General features: G+C 42.2%; 1 protein-coding gene across 1 annotated transcript in view; it reads left to right on the forward strand.

The window, feature by feature from the left end:
* The window catches only part of LOC135519899 (collagen alpha-3(VI) chain-like), a 37,580-nt gene extending 11,713 nt beyond the window's left edge, over positions 1-25,867 (forward strand). Inside the window, exons 17-37 of the mRNA XM_064945116.1 lie at positions 2,209-2,244; positions 2,719-2,781; positions 3,116-3,178; positions 5,620-5,682; positions 6,085-6,147; positions 8,316-8,366; positions 8,627-8,662; positions 9,017-9,079; positions 9,337-9,399; positions 13,866-13,898; positions 14,022-14,058; positions 14,282-14,787; positions 16,316-16,424; positions 16,756-17,457; positions 17,726-17,834; positions 17,970-18,022; positions 18,203-18,469; positions 18,891-18,974; positions 24,157-24,213; positions 24,649-24,765; positions 25,068-25,867. Of these exons, the coding sequence (XP_064801188.1) occupies positions 2,209-2,244; positions 2,719-2,781; positions 3,116-3,178; positions 5,620-5,682; positions 6,085-6,147; positions 8,316-8,366; positions 8,627-8,662; positions 9,017-9,079; positions 9,337-9,399; positions 13,866-13,898; positions 14,022-14,058; positions 14,282-14,787; positions 16,316-16,424; positions 16,756-17,457; positions 17,726-17,834; positions 17,970-18,022; positions 18,203-18,469; positions 18,891-18,974; positions 24,157-24,213; positions 24,649-24,765; positions 25,068-25,108 (2,616 nt within the window). The 3' untranslated portion in view covers positions 25,109-25,867. The remainder of the gene's footprint in view (positions 1-2,208; positions 2,245-2,718; positions 2,782-3,115; positions 3,179-5,619; positions 5,683-6,084; positions 6,148-8,315; positions 8,367-8,626; positions 8,663-9,016; positions 9,080-9,336; positions 9,400-13,865; positions 13,899-14,021; positions 14,059-14,281; positions 14,788-16,315; positions 16,425-16,755; positions 17,458-17,725; positions 17,835-17,969; positions 18,023-18,202; positions 18,470-18,890; positions 18,975-24,156; positions 24,214-24,648; positions 24,766-25,067) is intronic.
* The last annotated feature ends 444 nt before the right edge of the window (positions 25,868-26,311 follow it).

Raw genomic sequence — 26,311 nt, forward strand, 5'->3', positions numbered from 1 at the left:
TAAAAGTAGAGGTGCAGAGCACTTGAATATTTTGGTATACCTACTGGGAGCTTTTCTTTGTCTACACCCATTCAGCATCATTCAGACCCTCTTAAGCCTTAGCCCCACCCATCTCTTTAAGGATTCCCATGTGAGGCCATGTGCTAAAAATAATGAATACGGTAGTGTACTAAACATCCTCAATATTTTAAGACTAAAAGTTGGTTTATACTACGTCTATTAACATCTTTGTTGACATTTGTTACAGGGACATCCAACATCAAACAAGTATGAACAAAAGTATAAACACAAAAACTACAGGCTGCATGACATCAGCAGCCTGGTAGTCCAAAATGACATAACTTGTGTATTTTAAAACCAATAAACCCATTTGTTTAAAAATGTATTTAGTATAGGTCAATCTAGCAAACCAGGCAACTAAAACCAACTTTCTGAACAATGTTTTGGTTAGTTTCTAGCTTGTTAGCTAGCTAGCTAGCTAATGTGAAGTTAGCTGGCTAGCCAGTTCAAATAATGACCATATCATATAGCTGACAAGTCTTAAATTCAGCTAATTTGTATGAATTATTACAGGAAAATAAACTCAGAACAAGATCATTGTTTACAAGTTAATGGCGAGCCAATTACAGAAAATAGCTTACGGTTGTGAGTGTGATGAAATAAAAGCTGAGCATTCTACCAGAGAATGTTTGAACTTGGACACTGTCTCGTTGGCCTAACGTTATATCTTAATTTGACTTTGGAGCAGGTCATATTGTTCTTCACATTACCGTCTCTGGTAAACACACACTATATAAAATAAAATAAAAGTGTATTTGTCAAATGCGCAGGATACAGAATGTGTAAATGGTATAGTGAAATGGTTATAGTGGAGTCTTTTGTTTAGACATGTAACTAACATGTAGCTAGCTAAACAATGAACCATAATCCCAACTACTAACATTACTACACTGCAAAAATCTGCAGGTAGCTAAACAAACTAGGTTCAATGTTAGCTAGCTAACTAACATTAGGCTATAACTAGCAATGCAAATGGCCCTGCGATATGAATAATATTACTACACAGATCATACACGTAACATTAGCTAGCAAGCCAGTCAGATAACATTCGCTAACAGTACGCTTTAAATTTCAATAAAAATGACTTCTGACAAAATTAGAAACGTATCATATCTGAAAATGTAGCTAGCTAGACTCTGTTACCTGTATACATGGATGAACGCTTCTCCCTCTCTGTCATGGATGCCATGGTTGCCCTTACTTTAAAGCTGTAATCTGGAGACAGGTGTTTTATACAACAGCCTTCTATGTGTTCTGTTTTTGACTCACTCCGCATATTTTCAATCAAACGCCTGAATTTTCTCCATCTCCTTAGCTTCCACCTGGCATTCCACTAATTTCAAAACTCGGTTATCCAGAAAGTGGAGAGCCTTAGCAAAATTTGTGCAGTCCCTGTGATATCTTTCAAAAAAGCTGCGATGAAAATGATTACCTACACATACTAAGCAGCTCATATTACAGACAAAAGCGTGCTACATGGCAGACCAATCCGAACTCATCTCTTGGCATATCCAGCCCAGCCATAGCCCAAAATAATAAAACCGGCTCACTTCACCTGCCGTACTGTATGATTTGATGTTCGGTGTTTCTTTCAAATAATTTTAAAAAAGAAACAGTTTCACCATATTAAAACTAGAGTTCAGTTCACATAACAGGGTTGGCCTTAAAACGAGTTACAGAATGAATCACTAATCACATTAAATAAATAATAATCTTCGAAATGACTTTGTCAAAGCAACAAAATAACTAGGGCTTTACAGTGATGGTGAAACTGGAGAGATTTTGTGATTAAGTGGGTTAAAATCTTCCTAGAAGTGACACAGGGTTGACGGAGGGAAATGTCAAAATGCTGAATTTGGCACTTTAGCAAGCCTTTATAAAAAATGGGATATATTGAATAATAAATTGGATATATAAATTGGACATATTTTATAATAAATTGGATATATTGAATAATCCATGAGATCTAAATGAAAGGGAACTTCATTTAATATAACAGGCTTTTAAAATTAAAATGTTCTACTTAAAATGTCAAAATGTACTCATTTTGTGGAACTACCCAGTTTACTTACCTCCACCACATTATGAGGTAACTCAGTAATAACAGTGGCTGTTTAATTTGTTTCTTTCCTGTTTGGATTATACTAGGGTTCTGATGGTAGAAGAGGCCCACCCGGACAAACTGTAAGTGAACCCTGAACCTGACCACTTGATGCGTTGCTTAAGAAAGCCTAATGTTTAACCAAGCTACATTACTGTATCTGCCATCAGGCAAACCAGCACCCTCAATCCCCATTACCCGTTGCTATCTGATGATGATCAAACTTAGCATATCAGGCTAGCAGCTGTCCTTACTTACATTGGGCTGACTTTCCTTAGTGTTAGCTACTCAATTATCTACAATAAACCCACTTCATCTAATTTCAACAAACTGATCATGTTTACTGAGCACCACTCTCTGTGGGGTCATAGGAAAGCGGATGTTTCTGGTTTTCAGGGATACAGTATTTTCAAAGGAATTTCCATTTCCCCTGAAAAACAGAAGTGAGGACCCCGCTTTTTAGGCTTTTTATGCCTGCTAAAAAGATGGTTACCTGAGAGGTCTAATCACACACTGAACTTAATTGAGACGAGACATGGGTTTCTCTTATGTTATAGGGAGACCCTGGCAAACCCGGAGGTAACGGTGTGCAGGGAGAGCCAGGTATCGGAGGATCCAGGGTAAGTGCATCCGTCCACTCTGTGTTTTTTGTTGTTGCTAGAACATTGTGTAGCTTAAGCTGTGCATGTATATCCTCCCATGCTAGATTTGATCAATTACTTTCATCACACTTTTATTGGTATCAGTCATTATGTGGGCTTTCATAGTAGCCATGTCTATACTGGAGCTAGGTAGCTGAACTAAGTCCAACAGGCAATTGTCCTTCAGATTCAAATCACACTCACTTTGTAACTAAACACAATTTTTTATCCATCAAATCCATTGATCACTTTGATTCAACAGGAGACCAGTTTCTGATTTAGATGCATGTGTGTGATGCTTTGTCCTATTTAGGGCCAAGCTGGACCAATTGGTGCACCTGGTACCAGAGGTGAGGACGGGAACCCTGGACCAAGGGTAAGGAAACTACCAAGGGTAAGGAAACTACCAGAGCCATTTTGAATATGACACACCTCTGATATTGGCATGTCAGGTTCTGCAGTATGTTAAGACCTTAGTCTCTACTGTGCATCAAAACATAACACTTCTAAAAGGAATGGTGCCGAAAACGTTGGTTCTAATTAATGTAGATTGTATATCTATCTACCCATTCATCTTTGACCTAATTGTTTCAAAATGTCCTCCCAAGTGGAGCAGCAGTCTAAGGCACTGCATCGCAGTACTTGAGGCATCACTACAGACCCAGGTTCAATCCCGGGTGTGTCGCAGCCGGCAGCGACCGGGAGACCCATGATGCGGCACACAATTGGACAAGTGGCGTCCGGGTTAGGGGAGGGTTTAGCCGGCTGGGATGTCCTTGTCCCATCGTGCTCTAGCGACTCATGTGTGTACAGTGTTTCCTATGACACATCGGTGCGGGTTAAGCGAGCAGTGTGTCAAGAAGCAGTGCAGCTTGGCAAGGTCGTGTTTTGGAGAACACATGGCTCTCGACCTTCGCCTCTCCCGAGTCCGTACGGGAGTTGCAGCGATGGAACAAGACTGAAACTACCAATTGGATACAACGAAATTGGGGAGAAAAAAGGAGTCAAAAAATATGTTTCAATGTGCCACAGAGTGATGAATTACCATAGGGTTTTAGTCCTCTTTGATATAAGAAGTTTGTATGTTGACACATTTTAATTTTGGACTTTGAGCTGTATTGCACATCACAATATGACTTGATGAAAAGGCATCTAATTGTGTATAATAGTAAACACAAACAACTTGCGGTCGGAAAGAAGCAACACATGTTCTCTAGGAAACGCAGACAAAATGAATACCTCCCAGCTGGCACACATTTCACATGTGCAGTGCATTTGGAAAGTATGCAGACCCCTTGATTTTTTTCACATTTTGTTACGTTACGGCCTTGATCTAAAAATGATTCAAACATTCTTTCCCTCATAAATCTACACACAATGCCCGTAATGACAAAGCAAAAACAGGCTGTTATAAATGTTTGCGCATTTATAAAAAAATGTATTCAGATCCTTTACTCAGTACTTTGTTGAAGCACCTTTGGCAGCGATTACAGCCTCAAGTCTTCTTGGGTATGACACTACAAGCTTGGCACACCTGTATTTGTCGAGTTTCTCTCATTCTTCTCTGCAGATCCTCTCAAGCTCTGTCAGGTGGGATGGGGAGCGTTACTGCACAGCTATTTTCAGGTCTCTCCAGAGATGTTAGATCGGATTCAAATCCAGGCTTTGGCTGGGCCCGTAAAGGACACTGAGACTTTTCCTGAAGCCGTTCCTGCATTGTCTTGGCTGTGTGTTTAGGGTCATTGTCCTGTTGACAACCTTCGTCCAAGTCTGAGCAGGTTTTGATCAAGGATCTTTCTATACTTTGCATCTTTGCCTCAATCCTAACTAGTCTCCCAGTTCATGCCACTAAATATCATCCCCACAGCAGGATGCTGCCACCACCATGCTTCACTGTAGGGATGCTGCCAGATTTCCTCCAGACGTGACACTAGGCATTCAGGCCAAAGAGTTCAATCAGAACAGAGAATCTTGTTCCTCATGGTCTGAGATTCTTTAGGTGCATTTTGGCACTCCAAGCGGTCTGTCATGTGCCTTTTACTAAGGAGTGGCTTACGTCTGGCCACTCTACCATGAAGGCCTGATTGGTGGAGTGCTGCAGAGATGGTTGTCCTTCTGGAAGTTTCTCCCATCTCCACAAATGAACTCTAGAGCTCTGTCAGTGACCATCAGGTTCTTGGTCTTGGTGGTTTCAAACTTCTTCCATTTAAGAATGATGGAAGGCCACTGTGTTCTTGGAGACCTTCAATGCTGCATACATTTTTTGGTTCCCTTACCCAGATATGTGTCTCAACACAATCTTGTCTTTGAGCTATATGGACAATTCCTTCAACCGCATAGCTTGGCTTTTGCTCTGGCATGCACTGTCAACTGTGAGACCTTATATAGACAGATGTGTGCCTTTCCAAAACATGTCTATTCAATTGAATTTACCACAGGTGGCCTCCAATCAAGTTGTATAAACATCTCAAGGATGGTCAATGGAAACAGGATGCACTTGAGCTCAATTTCGAGTCTCATAGCGAAGGGTCTGAATATGTGATATTTCATTTTTTTATTTTATTTAATACATTTCCTAAAATGTCTAAAAACCTCTTTTCACTTTGTCATTATGGGGTTTTGTGTGTAGATTGTTGAGACGTTTTTTTCCATTCAACTTTAGAATAACACTGTAACAAAGTCAAAGGGCTTGAATACTTTTTGAGGGCACTGTACGACAACAGGCATTGTTTCAGCATCGATGTAACTTCTTAGATGACTGTGTCATGGGTGTCAATGGTGATAAGATTTCCCTGATTTTTAAATGTTTTATTCCAGGGCCCAGGAGGAGCCCAGGGACCCCCCGGAAACAATGGCAGGAGAGGACCTCTCGGTCGCAAGGTACTGAACTTAACTGATCATCATTGGCATCGCTCTAGTCTAGCTAATGCTTCAGTCATCCCAGGCCTTTTTAAGGTTACAGTATAATCACATTGGCCTAAGCCTCCCACTCTCCTGTTACTGGACACACATACACAGCCTATTAGAGTCAACATAGAATGCTCCCTAACAAAACATCCAGGCCCGTGTGTCACATCTATTTCAAATAAAAGGGGTGAATGCATATAAATCTAGATGAAATCTCTGCACAACTCAGAAGGAATGTGCTCTCTCTCTCTTTCTCTCTCTTTCTCTGCCTCTCTCTTCCCTCTCTCCTCTCTCTTTCTTTTTATATCTCTCCCTGTGTACCATCTCTACTATCTCTCTCTCTCTCTGGCTGTATCTCTGCATCTTTCGTTATAGGGTGAGCCAGGAGAGCCCGGACCCAAAGGCATCGTGGGACCTCTGGGACCTCGTGGTGAACCTGTAAGTCAATACATCACATCCTGTCAGCTCAACACAACTGGAACCTAGGGAAGGTTAACCAACTGACTATTAATCAGATTGTAGATTACATGAGATCAACATACATTGAGATGGATACAATAAAATACACAAGTGTAATAAATCATATTGATGTTATTGCAGTTGGAATTATCTTCTTACACTTCTTATCCTATGAAATTGATACATTTATGAGATTAATTGTTTCATTTGAAGCCCAATGGAATGGTGTTCAAATGAATTTAGGCTTAGAGCAGTGTGACACTTTGATTTCCTCCAAATTCTCTACCTTTCTCCTGAAGTGTGCACTTGCACTCTCCCAACCATAGATTTAAGCATTGGATTGGTGTAAACAATAAGCATTGGCAGGAGGGAGTTTCCACCAATGGCAAAGGGATAGTTCCCCCAAATTCCAAATGTACAGTACTTTCTGAAAGTACTCAGACCCTTTGACTTTTCCCAAATTTTGTTACGATACAGCCTTATTCTGAAATGGATTACATTAGATTTTTTCCTCTTCAATCTACACACAATACCCCATAATGGCAAAGCAAAAACAGGTCTTTAGACATTTTTGCCAATGTAATAAAAATAAAAACTGAAATATCACATTTACATAAGTATTCAGACACTTTACTCAGTACTTTGTTGAAGCAACTTTGGCAGCGGTTACAGCATTGAGTCTTGGGTATGATGCTACAAGGTTGGCATACCTGTATTTGGCGACTTTCATTCTTCTCTGCAGATCCTCTCAAGCTCTGTCAGGTTGGATGCGGAAAACCACTGCACAGCTATTTTCAGGTCTCTCCAGAGATGTTAGATTGGGTTGAAGTCTGGGCTCTGGCTGGGCCACTAAAGGACATTCAGAGACTGGTGCCGAAGCCACCTCATGGCTGGGTTTTTGCTCTGACATGCACTGTCAACTGTGGGACCGTATATAGACAGGTGGATGGCCTTCCAAATCATGTCCAATCAATTGAATTTACCACAGGTGGACTCCAATCAAGTTGTAGAAAGATCTCAAGGATGATCAATGGAAACAGGATGCACCTGAGCTAAATTTCGAGTCTCATAGCAAAGGGTCTGAATACTTATGTAAAAAAGGAATTTCTGTTTTTTATAAATTTGCTTAAAATCTTTTTCGCTTTGTCATTATGGTGTATTTGGTAGATTGATGAGGAAATATTTGTATTTAAACCATTTTAGAATAAGGCTGTGATGTAACAAAATGTGGAAAAAGTCAAGGGGTCTGAATGCTTTCTGAATGCACTGTATATAACGGTTTTCTTACCCTATAAGCAGGTAAGACAGAAATCCATACTTTGGTTTCTTTTACCAGGCCAGATCAATGTTAAATCCATATGAGGATGTGTGTAAGTACACACTTCAGGAGACGGGTAGAGAATCTGGACTCAACCTTAGATGTGCTCCAGGCTCCTAGGCCTCCTGATGGTAATCTGGATTTCACAGTCATGGCCAGTTCAAGGAGCAGCAGGATTTATGTCTCTGAGCTCCTCTCACTCCTCAGAACCTAATACCAAACATTCTATCCCGCTTCATTGGCTTCTTACGTGATCTGTCCCCATTCTGTGAGTTAGTCCCTGGTACAAGTACAGGGCTCTCCAACCCTGTTCCTGGAGCGTTACCCTCCTGTAGGTTTTCTATCCAACCCTAGTTGTAACTAAACTGATTCAGCTTATCAACCAGCTAATTATTAGAATTAGGTACAGAATATTAGGGTTGGAGAGCCCTGTATTTGTTCATACTATCCTTGTGCTCTAATGATCAGTTTAGATAAGTGCATACAGTTTTCTCCTCAACCATTACCTCAGGCTGTATATTAGACCTGGGTTTAAAAAGTATTTGAAACTTGCAAAGTGTTTTCTTGTGCCTGCCTGGAGTGCCATATGGGCAGGGTAGGCACTTTTGGGACCATTTCATTACTTATGTTGCCCCAGGCAGGCTCAATCAAGCACAATGAATGTATTTGATGATTTTGAATACTATTTGAACCCAGGTCAGCTGCACTTACAGCGACATTGTTCGGTGTTAGTTTAACGCACATGGTACTTTTAACTATAAGATTGGGTCAGTAGACAATACTGTGCCATCTGTCAAATTGCAGTAAGCACAGTATCCTCTTCTTACAGGGCGAAGATGGTCGAGATGGATTTGGAATCGCAGGGCCCAAAGGAAGAAAGGTAAATAATCCAACCTTTGACAAAATGCGATTTGCAACTGTTTGTACTGTACGCACAATATATTCATCTGTTCAGTCCAAGCTGTCCAATCTGCACCAAAATAATTCATGTAATCATGTTGTATGTAATGTTGTCTGGAGCAGCCTACTACTTTTAAATATCCAACAAAATCAACCAGTCAATCAATCAATGTTCTATGTTATAATGAACTTGCATGATATCTGTATGCTCAAATGAACAGACAAGTGTCTTCCTTACAGGGTGATGAGGGCTTCCCAGGATTCCCAGGACCAAAGGTAATGTCAAGGACATAATCACTGTCACATTTCATTCAGTTAAACTCAAGAATTGTTCAAATTAAGAATAGAGCTCATTTTCACTCAAATAATCTCAGGTTGTAATATGACCTGTAATATGGGCTCTCTTGAATTAGTCACTTTTGACACAAGGGTTGTGTTCACTAGGGCACACCGTAGCAAAATGTTCTGCACTGGAAAATGATAACAATAATTTCTTATTAGACAGGTTCACATGGTGCCTTCCCGTTTCGAGCCATTTACTTCAGTTTCTTGCCAAATTAACATGACCAAGATTTCTGTCTTATTGTTCCCTGTGACGGTTCCCACACTGATGTTTCTGTCACCATACAGGGAGCGGCAGGTGATGGCGGAACCAATGGCGGACCAGGACCCATAGGAAACCGTGGCCAGAGGGTGAATGTTTTAGCTGGGGTGGGAGACTGGGATAAGGAGTGCTGTGTGCTCTGGGAATTTCTTAACTGCCATTATAGCTAAAACAACCACTGATATGTGTTTGTTTTACCTACCTTAGTTGACTGCACAGACTGTAAATTTCTCTGGATATCAGGGTAGAGTGTACAGTATGGATAAATTATGTGTATGTTTGGAAATTCATCATACACAATGATGTTTTAAATCTAACTTTTTATGCTGTTGTATTGCTCCTCTAGGGTGTTTCAGGAGAAATTGGTACTCCAGGACAGAAGGGAGAGGTTGGATACCCGGGACCTTATGTAAGCACTGACTTAACTGTACATCATGGATCCCTTTCCCCTTCCCAGATTAATCCTGGTCCTGGACTGAAAAGCACGTTCAATCGACATTCTCCATTTAGAATGATTTTTAGTCCAATACTAGGCTTAATCTGGGTCCAGGAAACCAGCCCCATGTGTTTACAACCCGGAGAGACCCTTTATAAATGTATTCTCTCCTTTGCTCTGTACAATAGTCCCTAACTGCATAAAGATGAATTCATAGTAATGACTAATAGTCTAAGACTAGTTAGTAGTCAAAAAAAAAAAAAAATTACATAAGTATTACGACCCTTTACTCAGTACTTTGTTGAATCCCCTTTGGCAGTGATTACAGCCTTGAGTCTTCTTTGGGTATGATGCTACAAGCTTGGCAAACCTGTATTTGGGGAGTTTCTGCCATTCTTCTCTGCAGATCCTTTCAAGCTCTGTCAGGTTGGATGGGGAGCATCGCTGCACAATTATTTTCAGGTCTCTCCAGAGATGTCCAATGGTGTTCAAGTCTGGGCTCTGGCTGGGCCACTCAAGGACATTCAGAGACTTGTCAAAATCAAATCAAATCAAAGTGTATTTGACACATGCACCGAATACAACGGATGTAGACCTTAAAGTGAAATGCTTACTTACAGGCCCTTAATCAACAATGCAGTTTTAAGAAAAGTGTTAAGAAAGTATTTACTAAAATAAACTGAAGCAATGTGCGATGACACAGGTTAGTCGAGCTAATTGAGGTAATATGTACATGTAGGTAGAGGTAAAGTGACTATGCCTATATAATAAACAGAGAGTAGCAACAGCGTAAAAATGGAGTCATTGCAAATAGTCTGGGTAGCCATTTGGTTAGCTGTTCTCAGGAGTCTTATGGCTTGGGGGTAGAAGCTGTTAAGAAGCCTTTTGGACCTAGACTTGGCGCTACGGTAACGCTTGCCGTGCGGTAGCAGAGAGAACAGTCTATGACTACTGTGGCTGGAGTATTTGGCATTTTCATGGCCTTCCTCTGACACCGCCTGGTATAGAGGTCCTGGATGGCAGGAAGCTTGGCCCCAGTTGCCATACCAGGCGGGGATGCAACCAGTCAGGATGCTCTTGATTGTGCAGCTGTAGAACTTTTTGAGGATATAGGGACCCATTCCAAATCTTTTCAGTCTCCTGAGGAGAAATAGGCATTGTCGTGCCCTCTTTGCGACTGTCTTGGTGTGTTTGAACCATGACAATTTGTTGGTGATGTGGACACCTAGGAACTTGAAGCTCTCAACCTGCTCCACTGCAGCCCTGTCGATGAGAATGGGGGGCATGCTCGGCCCAACTTTTCATGTAGTCCACGATCATCTCCTTTGTCTTGATCACATTGAGGGATAGGTTGCCCCTATAGCCTGTCTTATCGTTGTCGGTGATCAAGCCTACCACTGTTGTGTCGTCGGCAAACTTGATGATGGTGTTGAAGTCGTGCTTGGCCATGCAGTCATGGGTGAACAGGAAGTACAGGAGGGGACTCGTAGTCAACGAATAGCATTCTCACGTAGGTGTTCTTATTATCCAGGAAGGAAAGGGCAGTGTTGAGTGCAATATAGAATGTGTTATCTATGGATCTGTTGGGTCGGTATGCAAATTGGAGTGGGTCTATGGTTTCGGGGATAATGGTGTTGATGTGAGCCATGACCAGCCATGACCAGCACTTCATGACTACAGATGTGAGTGATACCGGTCGGTAGTCATTTAGGCAGGTTACCTTGGTGTTCTTGGGCACAGGGACTATGGTGGTCTGCTTGAAAACATGTTGGTATTACAGCCTCAGGAACAGGTTAAAAATATCAGTGAAGACACTTTCCAGTTGGTCAGCGCATGCTCGGAGTACACGTCCTGGTAATCAGTCTGGCCCTCCGGGCTTGTGAATGTTGACCTGTTTAAAGGTCTTACTCACATCAGCTACGGAGGGTGTGATCACACAGTCGTCTGAAACACCTGGTGCTTTCATGTATGCCTCAGTGTTGCTTGCCTTAATGCGAGCACAGAAGTCATTTAGCTTGTCTGGTAGGCTCGTGTCACTGGGCAGCTCATGGCTGTGCTTCCCTTTGTAGTCAGTAATAATATATATCCCTGCCACCTCTGACGAGTATCGGAGCCGGTGCAGTAGGATTCAATCTTAGTCCTGTATTGACACTTTGCTTGTTTGATGGTTCGTCGGAGAGCATAGCGGGATTTCTTATAAGCATCCGGGTTAGAATCCCGCTCCTTGAAAGCTGCAGCTCTACCCTTTAGCTCAGTGCGGATGTTGACTCTAATCAATGGTTTCTGGTTGGGGTATATACGTACAGTCATTGTGGGGACGACGTCATCGATGCACTTATTGATGAAGCCAGTGACTGATGTGGTGTACTCCTCAATGCCATCTGAAGAGTCCTGGAACATATTCCAGTCTGTGCTAGCAAAACAGTAGCTTAGCATCTGCGTCATCTTACCTCTTCCGTATTGACGAGTAACTGGTACTTCCTGCTTTAGTTTTTGCTTCTAAGCAGGAATCAGGAGGATAGAGTTACGGTCAGATTTGCCAAATGGAGGGCGAAGGAGAGCTTTGTACGCATCTCTGTGCGTGGAGTAAAGGTGCTCTAGAGTTTTTTTTCCCTCTGGTTGCACATTTAAAATGCTGGTAGAAATGAGGAAAAATGGAATTAAGTTTCCCTGCATTAAAGTCCCCGGCCACTAGGAGCGCCACCTCTGGATGAGCATTTTCTTGTTTGCTTATGGCCTTATACAGCTTGTTGAGTACGGGCTTAATGCCAACATTGGTTTGTGGTGGTAAATAGAAAGCTACAAAAATATAGATGATACTCTCTTGGTAAATAGTGTGGTCTTCAACTTATCATGAGATACTCACGCAAAACCTCAAGACTTCACTTGTATTAGATTTCGTGCATAGGCTGTTATTGACAAATAGACACAGACCGCCACCCCTTGTTTTACCGGACGCAGCTCTTCCATATTGCAGATCCACGGAAAATCCAGCCATCTTTATGCTGTCTATGTCGTTGTTCAGCCACGACTCAGTGAAACATAAGATATTACAGTTTTTAATTTCCTGTTGGTTGGATAGTCTTGATCGGAGCTCATATAGTTTATTATCCAATGATTGCACGTTGTCTAATAGGACTGATGGTAGAGGCGGGTTACCCGAAGCAACTCCTGTGTTGGGTGCTCTTGGCTGTGCGCTTAGGGTTGTTGTCCTGTTGGAAGGTGAACCTTCACCACAGTTTGAGGTCCTGAGTGCTTTGGAGCAGGTTTTCATCAAGGATCTCTCTGTACTTTGCTCCATTCATCTTTCCCTCAATCCTGACTAGTCTCCCAGTCCCTGCCACTGAAAAACATCCCCACAGCATGATGCTGCCACCACCATGCTTCACCATAGGGATGGTGCCAGGTTTCCTCCAGACGTGACGCTTGGCAATCAGGCCAAAGTGTTCAATCTTGGTTTCATCAGACCAGAGAATCTTGTTTTTCATGTTCTGAGAATCCTTAATGTGTCTAGCGGGCTGTCATGTGCCTTTTTACTGAGGAGTGGCTTCCGTCTGGCCACTCTACCATAAAGTTATGATTGGTGGAGAGCTGCAGAGATTGTTGTCCTTCTGGAAGGTTCTCCCATCTCCACAGAGGAACTCCAGAGCTCTGTCAGAGAGACCATTGGGTACTTAGTCACCTCTCTGACCAAAACCCTTCTCCCTCGATTGCTCAATTTGGCCGGGAGGCCAGCTCTAGGAAGAGTCTTGGTGGTTATAAACTTCTTCCATTTAAGAATGATGGAGGCCACTGTGCTCTTGGGGGCCTTCATTGCTGTAGAAAAGTTTTGTTACCCTTCTCCAGATCTGTGCCTCATACACAGTCCTGTCTCGGAGGTGTTGGACCTTATATGGACAGGTGTGTGCATTTCCAAATCATGTCCAATCAATTTAATTTACCACAGGTGGACTCCAATCAAGTTGTAGAAATATCTCAAGGATGATCAATGGAAACAGGATGCCCCTGAGCTCAATTTAAAGTCTCATAGCATAGGGTCTGAATACTTATGTAAATAAAATATTTCTGTTTTTAATACATTTGCAAGAATTTCTGAAAACCTGTTTTTGCTTTGTCATTATGGGGTATTTTGTTTCGATTGATGAGGATTTTTTTTCTTCATTTAATCCATTTTAGAATAAGGCTGTAATGTAACAAATGTGGAAAAGGGGAAGCAGTCTGAATACTTTCTGAATGCACTGTACAGCATGTCACATTGTACAATTATAGAATATGTATTGATTATAACGGCAACAGAATCCGTTCATTGTTTATGTAATTGACACAAAAAATGGTGTTGTTATCTAGAGTGGTGTCAGTCCTGAGAGTGTGTCCTGTTGCTTTGTTTCCTTCCAGCTGTGTCCGTCTGTTGTTCAACTCTGCTGTTTGTCTTCCCACAGGGCCAGAAAGGACCGAGAGGACCTGGCGTTGTGGTGGGAGTCCATTTATCAGACAGAAAATATTTTGTATAGGAAATTTGACCAAAAAAAGTTTACATGTGTGGAATATGTATAATTGTCTTAACATCAGTTTTAAATGGTTCCTTTTCTCTTCAGCAATGTGACTTGGTGAAGAAAATCAGAGACAACTGTCGTAAGTAAAAAACTGCTTACACTGATTAGTATGTAATATACCTTATTTAACTGATTCATTGGTGCCGAAAAGGGTTGCCAGGACCCCCCCTCCTTAATGTTGTGTAAACCCACCTTAGATGCACACTGCATAAACCACCTCCCTCTCCTGCTCTGGCACTCATATACTTGACATAGGAGTATTAATGCCCCAAAACCTGTTTTCTTTTTCGTTTTATTCTTAGCTTGCTGCTATGGTCAGCAGGAGTGCCCACTCTACCCTACCGAGCTGGCCTTCGCACTGGACACCTCCGAAAACGTGGGTAGGCCTGCCTTCAACAACATGCGTGACACCGTGCTCCGCCTGGTTGGCAACATCACCATTGCCGAGAGCAACTGCCCCCGCGGCGCCCGAGTGGCCCTCACCTTCTACAACAATGAAGTGACCACCGAAATCCGCTTTGCAGACGGGCTGAAGCGGCGTGCACTGGTGCAGCGTGTGGAGGGCCTCCAGGCATTACAGACGCGCAAACAGCGTAGCCTGGAGACGGCCATGAACTTCCTGGCGCAGAACACCTTCAAGAGGGTGCGCAGCGGCTTCCTCATGAGGAAGGTGGCCATCTTCTTTGTTAATGGGCCAGTGAAGGATCAGCGGGCGGTAAGCGCAGCCGCCCTACGTCTCTATGACTCCGGCATCGCCTCAGTGTTCCTGACCAATAAAGAAGATGGCCAGCTCACCAGAGCTCTGAAGGTAACATAAAGCGGGTTTAAGGAGCAGACAAGAGGCAGAAAAATAGGCTCTGTCACCAAAACACAGAGCATGTTTATAATTTTGGCTCTAATGTCTGCACCAGCATACTGTAGAATGAGGCAATGTATTCTGCATGCAATGTGGTAGTATAGATATTGAAATGTAGTTATTGTTCTGGTACCTGAAAGTAGTATACAACACTTAAAAATGAATTTACAGAGATTTGTTTTATTTATTTTACCTTTATTTAACCAGGCAAGTCAGTTAAGAACAAATTCTTATTTTCAATGACGGCCTAGGAACAGTGGGTTAACCTCTTGAAACTCCCCATCCCGGATCCGGGATTGTGACTAAGCCTCAGGCTCATTAGCATAACGCAACGTTAACGATTTCTGAAAATCGCAAATAAAATTAAAATAATGCGTTTGCTCTCAAGCTTAGCCTTTTCTTAACAACACTGTCATCTCAGATTTTCAAAATATGCTTTTGAACCATAGAAATTGACTAATTTGTGTAAGAGTATGCAAAGCTAGCATAGCATTTTGTGTAGCATGTAGCACGCAACATTTTCACAAAAGCCAGATAACCAAATAAATAAAATCATTTACCTTTGAAGAGCTTCTGATGTTTTCAATGAGGAGACTCCCAGCCACATACCAAATGCGCAGTGTTTCCTGAAAGCGTCTGTGTGTAGGAGAAATCGTTCCGTTTTCTACATTGCGCCTGGCTACCGAAACGAACCGAAAATGCAGTCACCTACAACTTGAAACTTTTTCCGGATTAACTACATAATATCGACCGAAACATGGCAAACGTTGTTTGGAATCAATCCTCAAGGTGTTTTTTCACATATCTCTTCATTGACATGCAGTTCGTGGAAGCTTGCTTCTCTCTCTGTGCCCCATGGAAAAATACTGGCAGGTGACTTTTGCGCACCAATTTCGGCGCAGGACACCGGGCGGACACGTGGTAAATGTGGTCTCTTATGGTCAATCTTCCAACGATCTGCCTACAAATACGTCACAATGCTGCAGACACCTTGGGGAAACGACAGAAAGGGCAGACTCATTCCTCTTGCGTTCACAGCCATATAAGGAGATCATGAAAGACAGAGCCTCAAAAATCCTTGTCATTTCCTGGATGCCAAGTCATCTTGGTTTTGCCTGAAGCTCACGTTAAAGGGCACGCACAGAGAAGATATTTGTATTTCTGGACACGTCAGAGTGTTTTCTTTCGAACAGTAGCAATTATATGCATAGTCGAGCATCTTTTTGTGACAAAATATCTTGTTTAAAACGGGAACGTTTTTCTTCCAAAAATGAAATAGCGCCACCATAAGTGTAAGAGGTTAACTGCCTGTTCAGGGGTAGAACATAGAACGACAGATTTGTACCTTGTCAGCTTGGGGGTTTGAACTCGCAACCTTCTGGTTACTAGTCCAACACTCGAACCACTAGGCTACCCTGCCTAGTGTCAGCTGACCTGAACATGTTTTTTTACATGTTGTTACCTCCTCTCTTTGTGTCAGATGAACAGCACTGGGTCAGCACTGGGTCAGGTGATTGTGCTGCCCAATCCCGGAAGTGCACAGTACATTTCAGCCATCCAAAAGGTCATGAACTGCCACATCTGCCTGGGTAAGAGCTTTTCTCATATCCTTAGAGACTAACTTCACACACATTCTGCAATTAACTTTTATTTGAATTTCTATGCAACAACCAATAAGTACATTGTGCATTCTTGTGTTCTACATTTTTTTATTGAACACTATTTATTTTTAATGGTGTTACGGATTTTCCCACACTTTCCTTCTGATCATAGTAGTTCTTTTGTAAGCTAATTGGATGCACATTGCCTGCCATTGACAGTTGTAGAAAAATTGCTTTCTAAACAAATCCAGTGGGACATAATGAAAACCATAACAAGCCAAAATGCCTGAGCCCATTTATGTGTTCCTTTGTTCTCCAGACTCCTGCGCCCCGGACCAAATGTGTGACTATGCCCCCCCTCAGCAGTCAAGAGACAGGAGGGCCTCCACCACTGATGTGGACATTGACATGGCCTTTGTCATGGATAGCTCCGAGACCACCTACCCCACCGTCTTCACTGAGATGAAACGCTACGTTGCACACATCGTAGAGCAGCTGGAAGTCTCGTCGGACCCCATGGCATCCATCCACCAAGCCCGCGTGGCTGTAATCCAGCATGCTCCCTACGAGTTCCTGCGCAACAGCAGCGGCTCACCCATCCTTGTGGATGTGGGCCTGACTGACCACCGCTCGGCCCAGGACATCCGCAACTTCCTACTTGAGAAGACGCCCCAACTGGAGGGTGGGCGGGCGCTGGCAGTGGCCATCGAGCACACGGTGGAGCAGGTGTTTGAGAAAGCACCACACCAGCGAGACCTCAAGGTTCTGATGTTGTTTGTGACAGGCCCTGTGGAGCAGGATGAGGAGCGGCTGGTTGCTGTGGCCACCGAGGCCAAGTGTAAGGGCTATTTCTTGGTCATTCTGGGTGTGGGCGAGAAGCTGGGTGCTGGGGACACGCGCGTGCTGACGCGCATGGCCAGTGAGCCATCCAACGTCTTCTACAAGAGGCTGACCAGCACCACGCACTTCTACGACATGCACATTCAGAACTTTGGCCGACTGCTGCCCAAGTATCTCAGCAGTGAGTGCATTATTTTACACTGTTGCTGTCTATTGAGTATCTGTTTGATTTATGTTAATCTTGTATTCACTGAAAACAGGTTTTTCATAGACAAAGCAATTTCAATAATAAGATTGAAATCACATACTTGTGGACACATTGACTGTCTTACATTGTCTCACATTGATTGTGGTTTTAATTGTGGAAACCACTTAGAAACATCATTAATGGCCTTTTTGTCAGTTTGATACTGTATGTGAATATTGTCCTTTTCCTCCTGTGTCTGCAGTTGAGAACGTTTTCTACATGTCCCCTGAAGTCTCCAAAAACTGTCACTGGTACCAGAGTGACCAGTCATTCCCCAAGTTCCCCTTCCCCAAGTCACACCACAGCCAAGAGTGAGTATTCAGATCATGTATATCACGTGTATAATTACTAAATTGTTTGTCATGTTTGTCATGTAAATCGCTATATAGATATCTTTATGTATTGGTAGAATCCTATATAACGTGTCAATAATCCACTCTGCGTAGGAAACATCAAAAACACAAAAACCACCAGGCAGTCCATCCAAGAAAGCACAACGGTACATTAAATACTAAATAAAATTGTAGGGTTTTCCACCAGTTCAATAAATCAACACCAGTCATGTTTTGTCTCCCGTGGTGGTTCAAAGACTCATCATTTGTGAACGTGTATGTTTTTATCTGTGTATGTTATGTGTGTGTGTTCTATGTCTGCGTGTGTCAATATGTTTTATCCCTAGACCAAGACTCAGACGAGTTGCACGTAGCCAATGTCACTTCCAGCAGCCTGACCCTGCGCTGGGCCAGCCCGGACCCCAAGTACATGGCCTACTTTAAGGTGGTGGTGACGCGCCTGCGTGACAACACACTGGTGTTGAGGAGAAATGTGACGGGCACGGAGCTCACTGTTGGCGGCCTGGAGAGCGCCCAGACCTACCACGCCGTGGTGACCATGCACACCGCCCAGGGCCACATCGCAGCCACCCACAAAGGCATTATTACCACCAGTAAGTCCATGATACACACCACAGCGATTGTCTGGTCTGCTTAGGTTTTCCCCGTTTTTCCCCTGCAATGGTAATGTCAACCTGATAATCATTGTTAATGACAGTTTTGCCTGAGCAATTGATAGAAATGTGTATACTGTACAGTAGGCCGATTTCGGCATAATAAAATATCTAAAGTATTGTTATTGTGATAATTAAATTGGTACTGTGTTTCATGTTGTGGAACATCCAAGCAATGATAAAGGTGGTTTTCCTGTTTCAGAAAACCATCTTTCTTTCTTTCATATATTTTATTGGAATGTTTTTTTTGTGCAAGGTAAAACAAAACATGCCACCTGGTGGCAGACTAGCCACAGAACATCCATAAATATCTGTATAACTGAATCCACTGACCATTATTATGTAATATCTGATTGGATAGAAGCAGCAGCAGAGCATAAGGTCACTGCCCCCATGGAGGTGACAGGTATCATGGCCACTACACCACTGGACAAACCAGAGATTGGTGAGTGACACCTGTCTCTCTCTCTGTGTGTGTGTGTGTGTGTGTGTGTGTGTGTGTGTGTGTGTGTGTGTGTGTGTGTGTGTGTGTGTGTGTGTGTGTGTGTGTGTGTGTGTGTGTGTGTGTGTGTGTGTGTCTGTGTGTGTGTGTGTTTTTTGTGGTTTTGCTATCCTTGTAGGGACCGAAGTCCTCATGGAACATGGAAACATGGAAAATTCAGACAAGTGGGGACATTTCGCTGGTCCCCACAAGGAAAAAAGGCTATTTTAGGCTTAAGGGTTAGGTTTAGGGTTAGAATTAGGGTTAGGGTTTAGGTTTAGGATTACGGGTTTGGGGCTAGGTTTTAGGGAAAATCAATTGTTTTGTCCCCACAAGGACAGTAGAACAAACGTGTGTGTATATGTGCGTGCGTGTGCGTGTGTGTGTGCAAGGGGTGGCGAGGGTTGGCATGTGTGAGCGAGGGTTGGAATGATTTCAAACCATGTTTTCTTCAAACAATTAGCAAATGTATTAGGCATTGAGGCTAATTTGAATTGGCCCACTAGGAACTTTCCATTTGAACTCAAAAAGAGCCAGCTTTTACTTTTGAGAAGCCGCCCCTTGGCTTGCCTGGTTCAGAGATTGCCTTTCATTCTAGCTAATGGTCTCTAATGGGATTCATTGTGTTTGCGTTTGCATTGGCAGCATTGTTGTTACTCCAATAAATCCAACAGTATGGTTCAGAATCACTCTTCAACAAACAAAAGCTTTTCACACATAATGCACAATGATTTTCAAGTTAAAAGCCCACTCGTAAATCATTTATTCAAATAAAAAAAACATGGGTGTAAATATCACAGAGTGGTCCTTTAATTAAAAAAGGTGCCTTTTTAATCTATATTCAGAAGGGGCCGACTGGCCATCATGCTAAATGGGCTGGCCAGTTTTTTTTTGCCCAGTTGGCTCATCTAACTTTTTAGCACAAAATGCTCCTCATCTGGTTAATAATGGGGGCCTCAAGGAACAATAAATCTGGTCACAGTCCGCCCTTGCTAGAAGAAACCAACCCTACCATTACACTTGTTTACACTGAGTTGCACTGGGATCGGAACGCAATCATGGTTACACTAAGACACTGTGTAATCATGATCGCTAGCAGTAGCCACAGCAGACATTTTGGAATGGCACGTCGCGTTGAACAAGAAAGGAGCTGATTGGCTGACACTGCCATTCCAAAATGGCTGCCGTGGCTACTGCTAGACAGCATGAGGACGAAAAGGGCAGTTTTCTGTAAAAAAAAAATAAACGAGCAGTATTTCTGCCCCTTAATAAACAACTGAACTGTTCACTGAAATACAATCTCTTAACTATTATTATAGCTCCTGTAGCTTTTACAGTGAGAGAGAGAAAAAGTCTTTGTGGAAAATAACTCCATTGATGAAGATTTATTGCTCACATGTTGAGCCTTGGAGTGAGGCCACTGCACGCTCTCCCTCATGGTAGAGAGCATACGGTGGGAATAGCTAAGAGATTAGTTAATCTTCTGAACCAGTGAATCAGGGAGTTTTTGAGGGGGGCTGCCTCTGAGATTCAGATAACTCTGAGAACTCACAAACACAACTACTATAGTTGTCATAGTGACTAATGATTTTTTTTAAATCATATACAGTTGAGGTCAGAAGTTTACATACGCCTAAACCAAATACATTTAAATTAAGATTTCACAATTCCTGCATTTAATCCGTGTAAAAAATCCCTTTTACGCAAGTTCGGATCACCACTTTATTTTATAATATTAGGGAATGATTTATTTCAGCTTTTATATATTTCATCACATTCCCAGTGGGTCAGAAGTTTACAAACACTCAATTAGTATTTGGTAGTGTTGCCTTTAAATGGTTTAATTTGGTCAAACGTTTCAGGTAGCCTTCCACAAAAACTTGGGTGAATATTGGCCCATTCCTCCTCCTGACAGAGCTGGTGTAACTGTGTCAGGTTTGTAGGCCTCCTTGCTCGCACACATTTTTTTTCAGTTCTGCCCACAAATTTTCTATGGGATTGAGGTCAGGCCATTGTGATGGCCACTCCAATACCTTGACTTTGTTGTCCTTAAGCCATTTTGCCACAACTTTGGAAGTATGCTTGGGGTCATTGTCCATTTGGAAGACCCAAATGGACAATGGAAGCTTGAAGCTTTAACTTCCTGACTGATGTCTTGAGATATTGCTTCAAGATATCCACATCATTTTCCTACCTCATGATGCCATCTATTTTGTGAAGTGCACCAGTTCCTCCTGCAGCAAAGCACCCCCACAACATGATGCTGCCACCCCCGTGCTTCACGGTTGGGATGGTGTTCTTTGACTTGCAAGCCTACCCCTTTTTCCTCCAAACATAACAACGGACATTATGGCAAAACAGTAAAAATTTTGTTTCATCAAACCAGAGGACATTTCTCCAAAAAGTACGATCTTTGTCCCCATGTGCAGTTGAAAACCGTAGTCTGGCTTTTTTTATGGTGGTTTTGAGGCAGTGGCTTCTTCCTTGCTGAGCGGCATTTCAGGTTATGTCGATATAGGACTCGTTTTACTGTGGACATAGGAACATTTGTACCTGTTTCCTCCAGCATCTTCACAGGGTCCTTTGCTATTGTTCTGGGATTGATTTGCACTTTTCGCACCAAAGTACGTTCATCTCTAGGAGACAGAACACGTCGCCTTCCTGAGCGGCATGACGGCTGCTTGGTCCCATGGTGTTTATACTTGCGTACTATTGTTTGTACAGATGAACGTGATACCTTCAGGCATTTGGAAATTGCTCCCAAGGATGAACCAGACATGTGGAGGTCTACAATGTTTTTCTGAGGTCTTGGCTGATTTCTTTTGATTTTCCCATGATGTCAAGCAAAGAGGCACTGAGTTTGAAGTTAGGCCTTGAAATACGTCCACGGGTACACTTCCAATTGACTCAGATTATGTCAATTAGCCTATCAGAAGCTTCTAAAGCCATGACATCATTTTCTGGAATTTTCCAAGCTGTTTGAAGGCACAGTCAACTTAGTATATTAAACTTCTGAACCACTGGAATTGTGATATAGTGAATTATAAGTGAAATAATCTGTCTGTAAACAATTGTTGTAAAAATTACTTGTGTAATGCACAAAGTAGATGTCCCAAACGACTTGCAAAAACTATAGTTTGTTAACAAGAAATTTGTGGAGTGGTTGAAAAACGAGTTTCAATGACTTCAACCTAAGTGTATGTAAACTTCCAACTTCAACTGTATGTTTTCATGATATACTTACAGTATACTTACAGTATATGTACATATTATATTTACAGTATATATGATATACATACAGATAACTGCCAAAATAAAGGAAACACTTGAGTAAATGAGGGTTCTGGTGGCTGTTATGGTGTCGGGGGCATATTCCTGGCATAGTTTAGATCCACTCAACCCCTTAGAGGGCAAGGTAAATGCCAATAAATACACAGCCATTCTGAGTAATCACCTTCAACCTATGGTGAATCATTTCTATTCTGATGGGAGTGGTCTCTTCCAGGATGCCAATGCCCGCTTCACAGGGCACGAGTGGTCACTGAATGGTTTGATGAGCATGAAAATGATGTAAACCAAATGCCATGGCCGTCTCAGTCACCAGATCAACCCAATTGAACACTTAGGCCTATGGGAGATTCTGGAGCGGCGCCGAAAACAGCATTTTCCACCACACAACCAAATTATTGCATTTCTTGTTGAAGAATGGTGTCGCATCCGTCCAATAGAGTTTCAGAATTTATGCCAAGGCGCATAGAAGCTGTTCTGGCAGCTCGTGGTGGCCCAATGCCTATTAAGAGACTTTATGTTGGTGTTTCCTTTATTTTGACAGTTACCTGTATATACATAATTGGTCTTGATTGAAGCCAGTCATATTATTGCAATACTATGCAATGATAATGCTATTTTAATAAGATATACTATTACTGTGTAACATGCAAAGCCGGAAGTACTTTGCAGTAGGGTGGCTTTGACGGGTGCGCTTGCGTCCAAGACTGTGGTTGAATTCATGTACTTTCTCAGCATTACCGAGAGGTACTTGTGGAGTTGGCCCACCGGGATTATGTACAGATGGTGGTTTCGCTGCAGAACATGGGGACCACACATCCACAGACCTACTCAATTACTAAAATGTACTAACATTAACATGTATTAACTCTGATAGCAACATGGTTTAGGGAGAAGCAGCTGATTTCATATCAACAATTCACCAATACAAACCTATGCTACTTTACAGTCTATGCCTGTTCTACACTCCTTGTTCAAAACGACTCACATTGATAGATGTACAGCTACTGTAATATGCAATAGTCCTATTAATAGATTTTTGCTCTGAGTTTTCACGAGTTTAATTTATCCGGCAATGAGATACATTTGATTACCTTATCAAATGTTCTGTTTTCACATTTCACTTCCAAGCCAGTGACAATACCATTACATATTCATTAAATACTGTTTAGTCATGGCAGACAACAAGCTGACACTATCACAAATATGCTTTCAGGTGGGTGTTGTTCATCTTAAGCATACTTATACAGCTCTCTCAACCCTCTCGTGACTGGTCTTGTTTTGCATGCTCTAGCTAACGAGCTCGCAGAGCCATGCTCTCTTAACTATAACCTTGGAATGGCGTGCAAAGACTTTCAGGCTAAGTGCTTCTTTGACAGAATGAACGGCATCTGGTATGGTGGTTGTGGTATGGTGGTTGTGAAGGCATTGTCAATAGGTTCGAGACTGAGGCCCAGTGCCTAAAACGCTGCTTGAGGTCAGGTGAGTGGTCCTTGTTGCCATGTTTTCCAAAAGCTTGCCGAGGATGTTTGCACCTGTCTGGTCTTGTTTGACTAACTAACTAAATAGCCAATCATAGACCGTCATTCGCTTGATAACAGTTGTCGTAAGAAGCCCTGATAGCTAATGTCATGATACAGGATGCAATTTAGGTTACCTGGTTAGCTAGCTGATAAGCTAACCATGTTAAGCATACATATTGTTACCTATCATGACTGTATATGGCATCTATTACATCACAGTATAAAAACAGCTCTATGACGGCGCATACAATTAAAGTGTTAAGGATGTTGTAGATCCGTTTGTAAAAGGTCGTTGCTTGAGTTTAGAAACTCTTTTTTTCTCCCCTGTTTGACAGCAGAGCCTCAGCAACAAGTGGAGCAGCAGCCCGAGACGGAGATCCTTCCAGCTATTGGTAAATTCCCCTATTGGTAACACATTCTATGAAGTGCAGTATACAGCATTATACAGGGCAGTGCACAGACCTTTTGGGGGGGCATGTGCTCAAACCAACAAAAAAAAAGGACCCACCGCCCACACACAAAAAAAGGTATTTATATAGCAATATAGCTGTTTCGTTGTTACCCATCTGCTTTTAGTCAGATACGTTTATTAGGACTTAACTAAGCATGGCAGGTTGCCAACAGTGGAACATAAATGGTTTTGCTTCCATATGGGTGGGTAAACAGAGGATAATGTACAGTAGTATACACCTTATCAGAGGTGGATGTTCCATCTGTCAATCCATCGCCTAAAATAACATTTCTCAGGGACAGACAATATTGCAAATATTCTGTATGTGTAAATAAATGCTCATTGGAGTTTTCCTTCAATCTTGTCCTGAGGGCAGCTCCGCCTCGAGAGCAGAAGGCATGGGATTGGTTGGATGAAAGCCGTGCAAACAGCGGGCGGCGCTCACAGCGACGAGTGAGAACAAAAGGAAAGAGAAGAAAAGGCTCCCTAGGTGGTAGGTTGGTGGTATAAAGGGGGCGTAACAAAGTTACTTTGTATATGATTTGCCATGTACAAAGTTGCTCTTTGGAATCTTACCATAACCCCTAACCTTCACCAATAACATGTATTTTCGAAACTTCACCCAACCCCTAACCCTAGCCAATTGGGATTACTTGTCACATTTCATGCCTAACCTTAACCAAACACATGTTTTTCTGCCGTTGAGGCAGACCTGCCCTCAGAGAAAGATACATTAAATGTTATTGTTTTCGTTTAAAAATCATGTCTGTCTTCTTTCCTGCTTTTCACTGACAGCACCTGTCAACCAAGGAGTCATTGCCGTAATAAAAACGTAGGAGGACATTGATTCATTGTCAACATATACCTCTACTGAGGAGATTCTGAGGAAAATCAACAAAAATGACCAAAGAGAAGCTATACCAAAGGAGAGGTGGCTGCACTGGATTCCACAAACAGGATTGGATCAAAATGAGTATTGAAGTAGTCTATATTACAAAAAGAAAGAAAGCAAATCAATTTGCTGCATGATTTTTCCTACTGGTGCTACATAGTGTTTTTGTGTGTTTTTTTTCTCTGGTTGAGTTGCGGAGAACATCCAGTGTTTGTAATGTAACATTTCTGGAACAGTTACAGAATATGTTTTTCATTAAAAAGTTAAACTCGTCATTTTATTAAGTACTGTGTATGAATATCTTGGGACATAGATTTATCAATAAATCCTTATTTACATATGCACATGCACATACACTCACAAGTCCACAGTGACTTTGAAAGAGTCATCATACGTTTGTATTACTTCACTATATCCCCCAACACAGACATTCACTCACCATGCTGATGTTTACACAAGTCCAAGCTGGCAGTGTGTATATAATGACAGTTAAACCAGTTTCTCAGCAAGGAAAGGAATTCATCATTTAATGTAAATTCACTTCTAGAACCACTGCCTCAAACACACATGTTCCAGTTTTTGAATATGGAATGTACTTATCAAGCTGTTAGTGTTTTTTGTTGTTGTCTTGTTTTACTTAACTTTGTGTTTCATCTGGGAACGGGGGGGAATAAACATTTATTAGACTTTCTAATAAACTTGAGCAGTGGATTTCTTCTTTTTGGTACATGACTCAGTTTGACTGGTCCCTGGAGACTGTGAAATGTTAGACTGACCAAAAAAGAGAGAGGCCAAAAGGACAATAAATGAAGACAGAACAGAGTGAAAGATCCTATGCGTGTGTGTGTGTGTGTGTGTGTGTGTGTGTGTGTGTGTGTGCGTGTGAGTGTGAGTGTGTACGCGTGCACGCGTGCGATACTGACGCAACATAGGATCGTTCTTTTTAGATAACTCATGAGAGGCGTGGGAAAAGGCCAAACAAAGCACTTACCATCAAACAGAAGTCATTTGAGGCAAGGGATTGATTACCTAACCACCATAGAAATCCAGATGATATACTCTAGGTGAAATAGACCTAGTAGGCACCATTTAAGTATTAGGTTCCACTGTTGAAGATGTAATTGCCATGGTATGATTGGCTTAACAT

Source organism: Oncorhynchus masou, chromosome 29, assembly GCF_036934945.1.
Source record: "Oncorhynchus masou masou isolate Uvic2021 chromosome 29, UVic_Omas_1.1, whole genome shotgun sequence".
Lineage (NCBI taxonomy): Eukaryota > Metazoa > Chordata > Actinopteri > Salmoniformes > Salmonidae > Oncorhynchus > Oncorhynchus masou.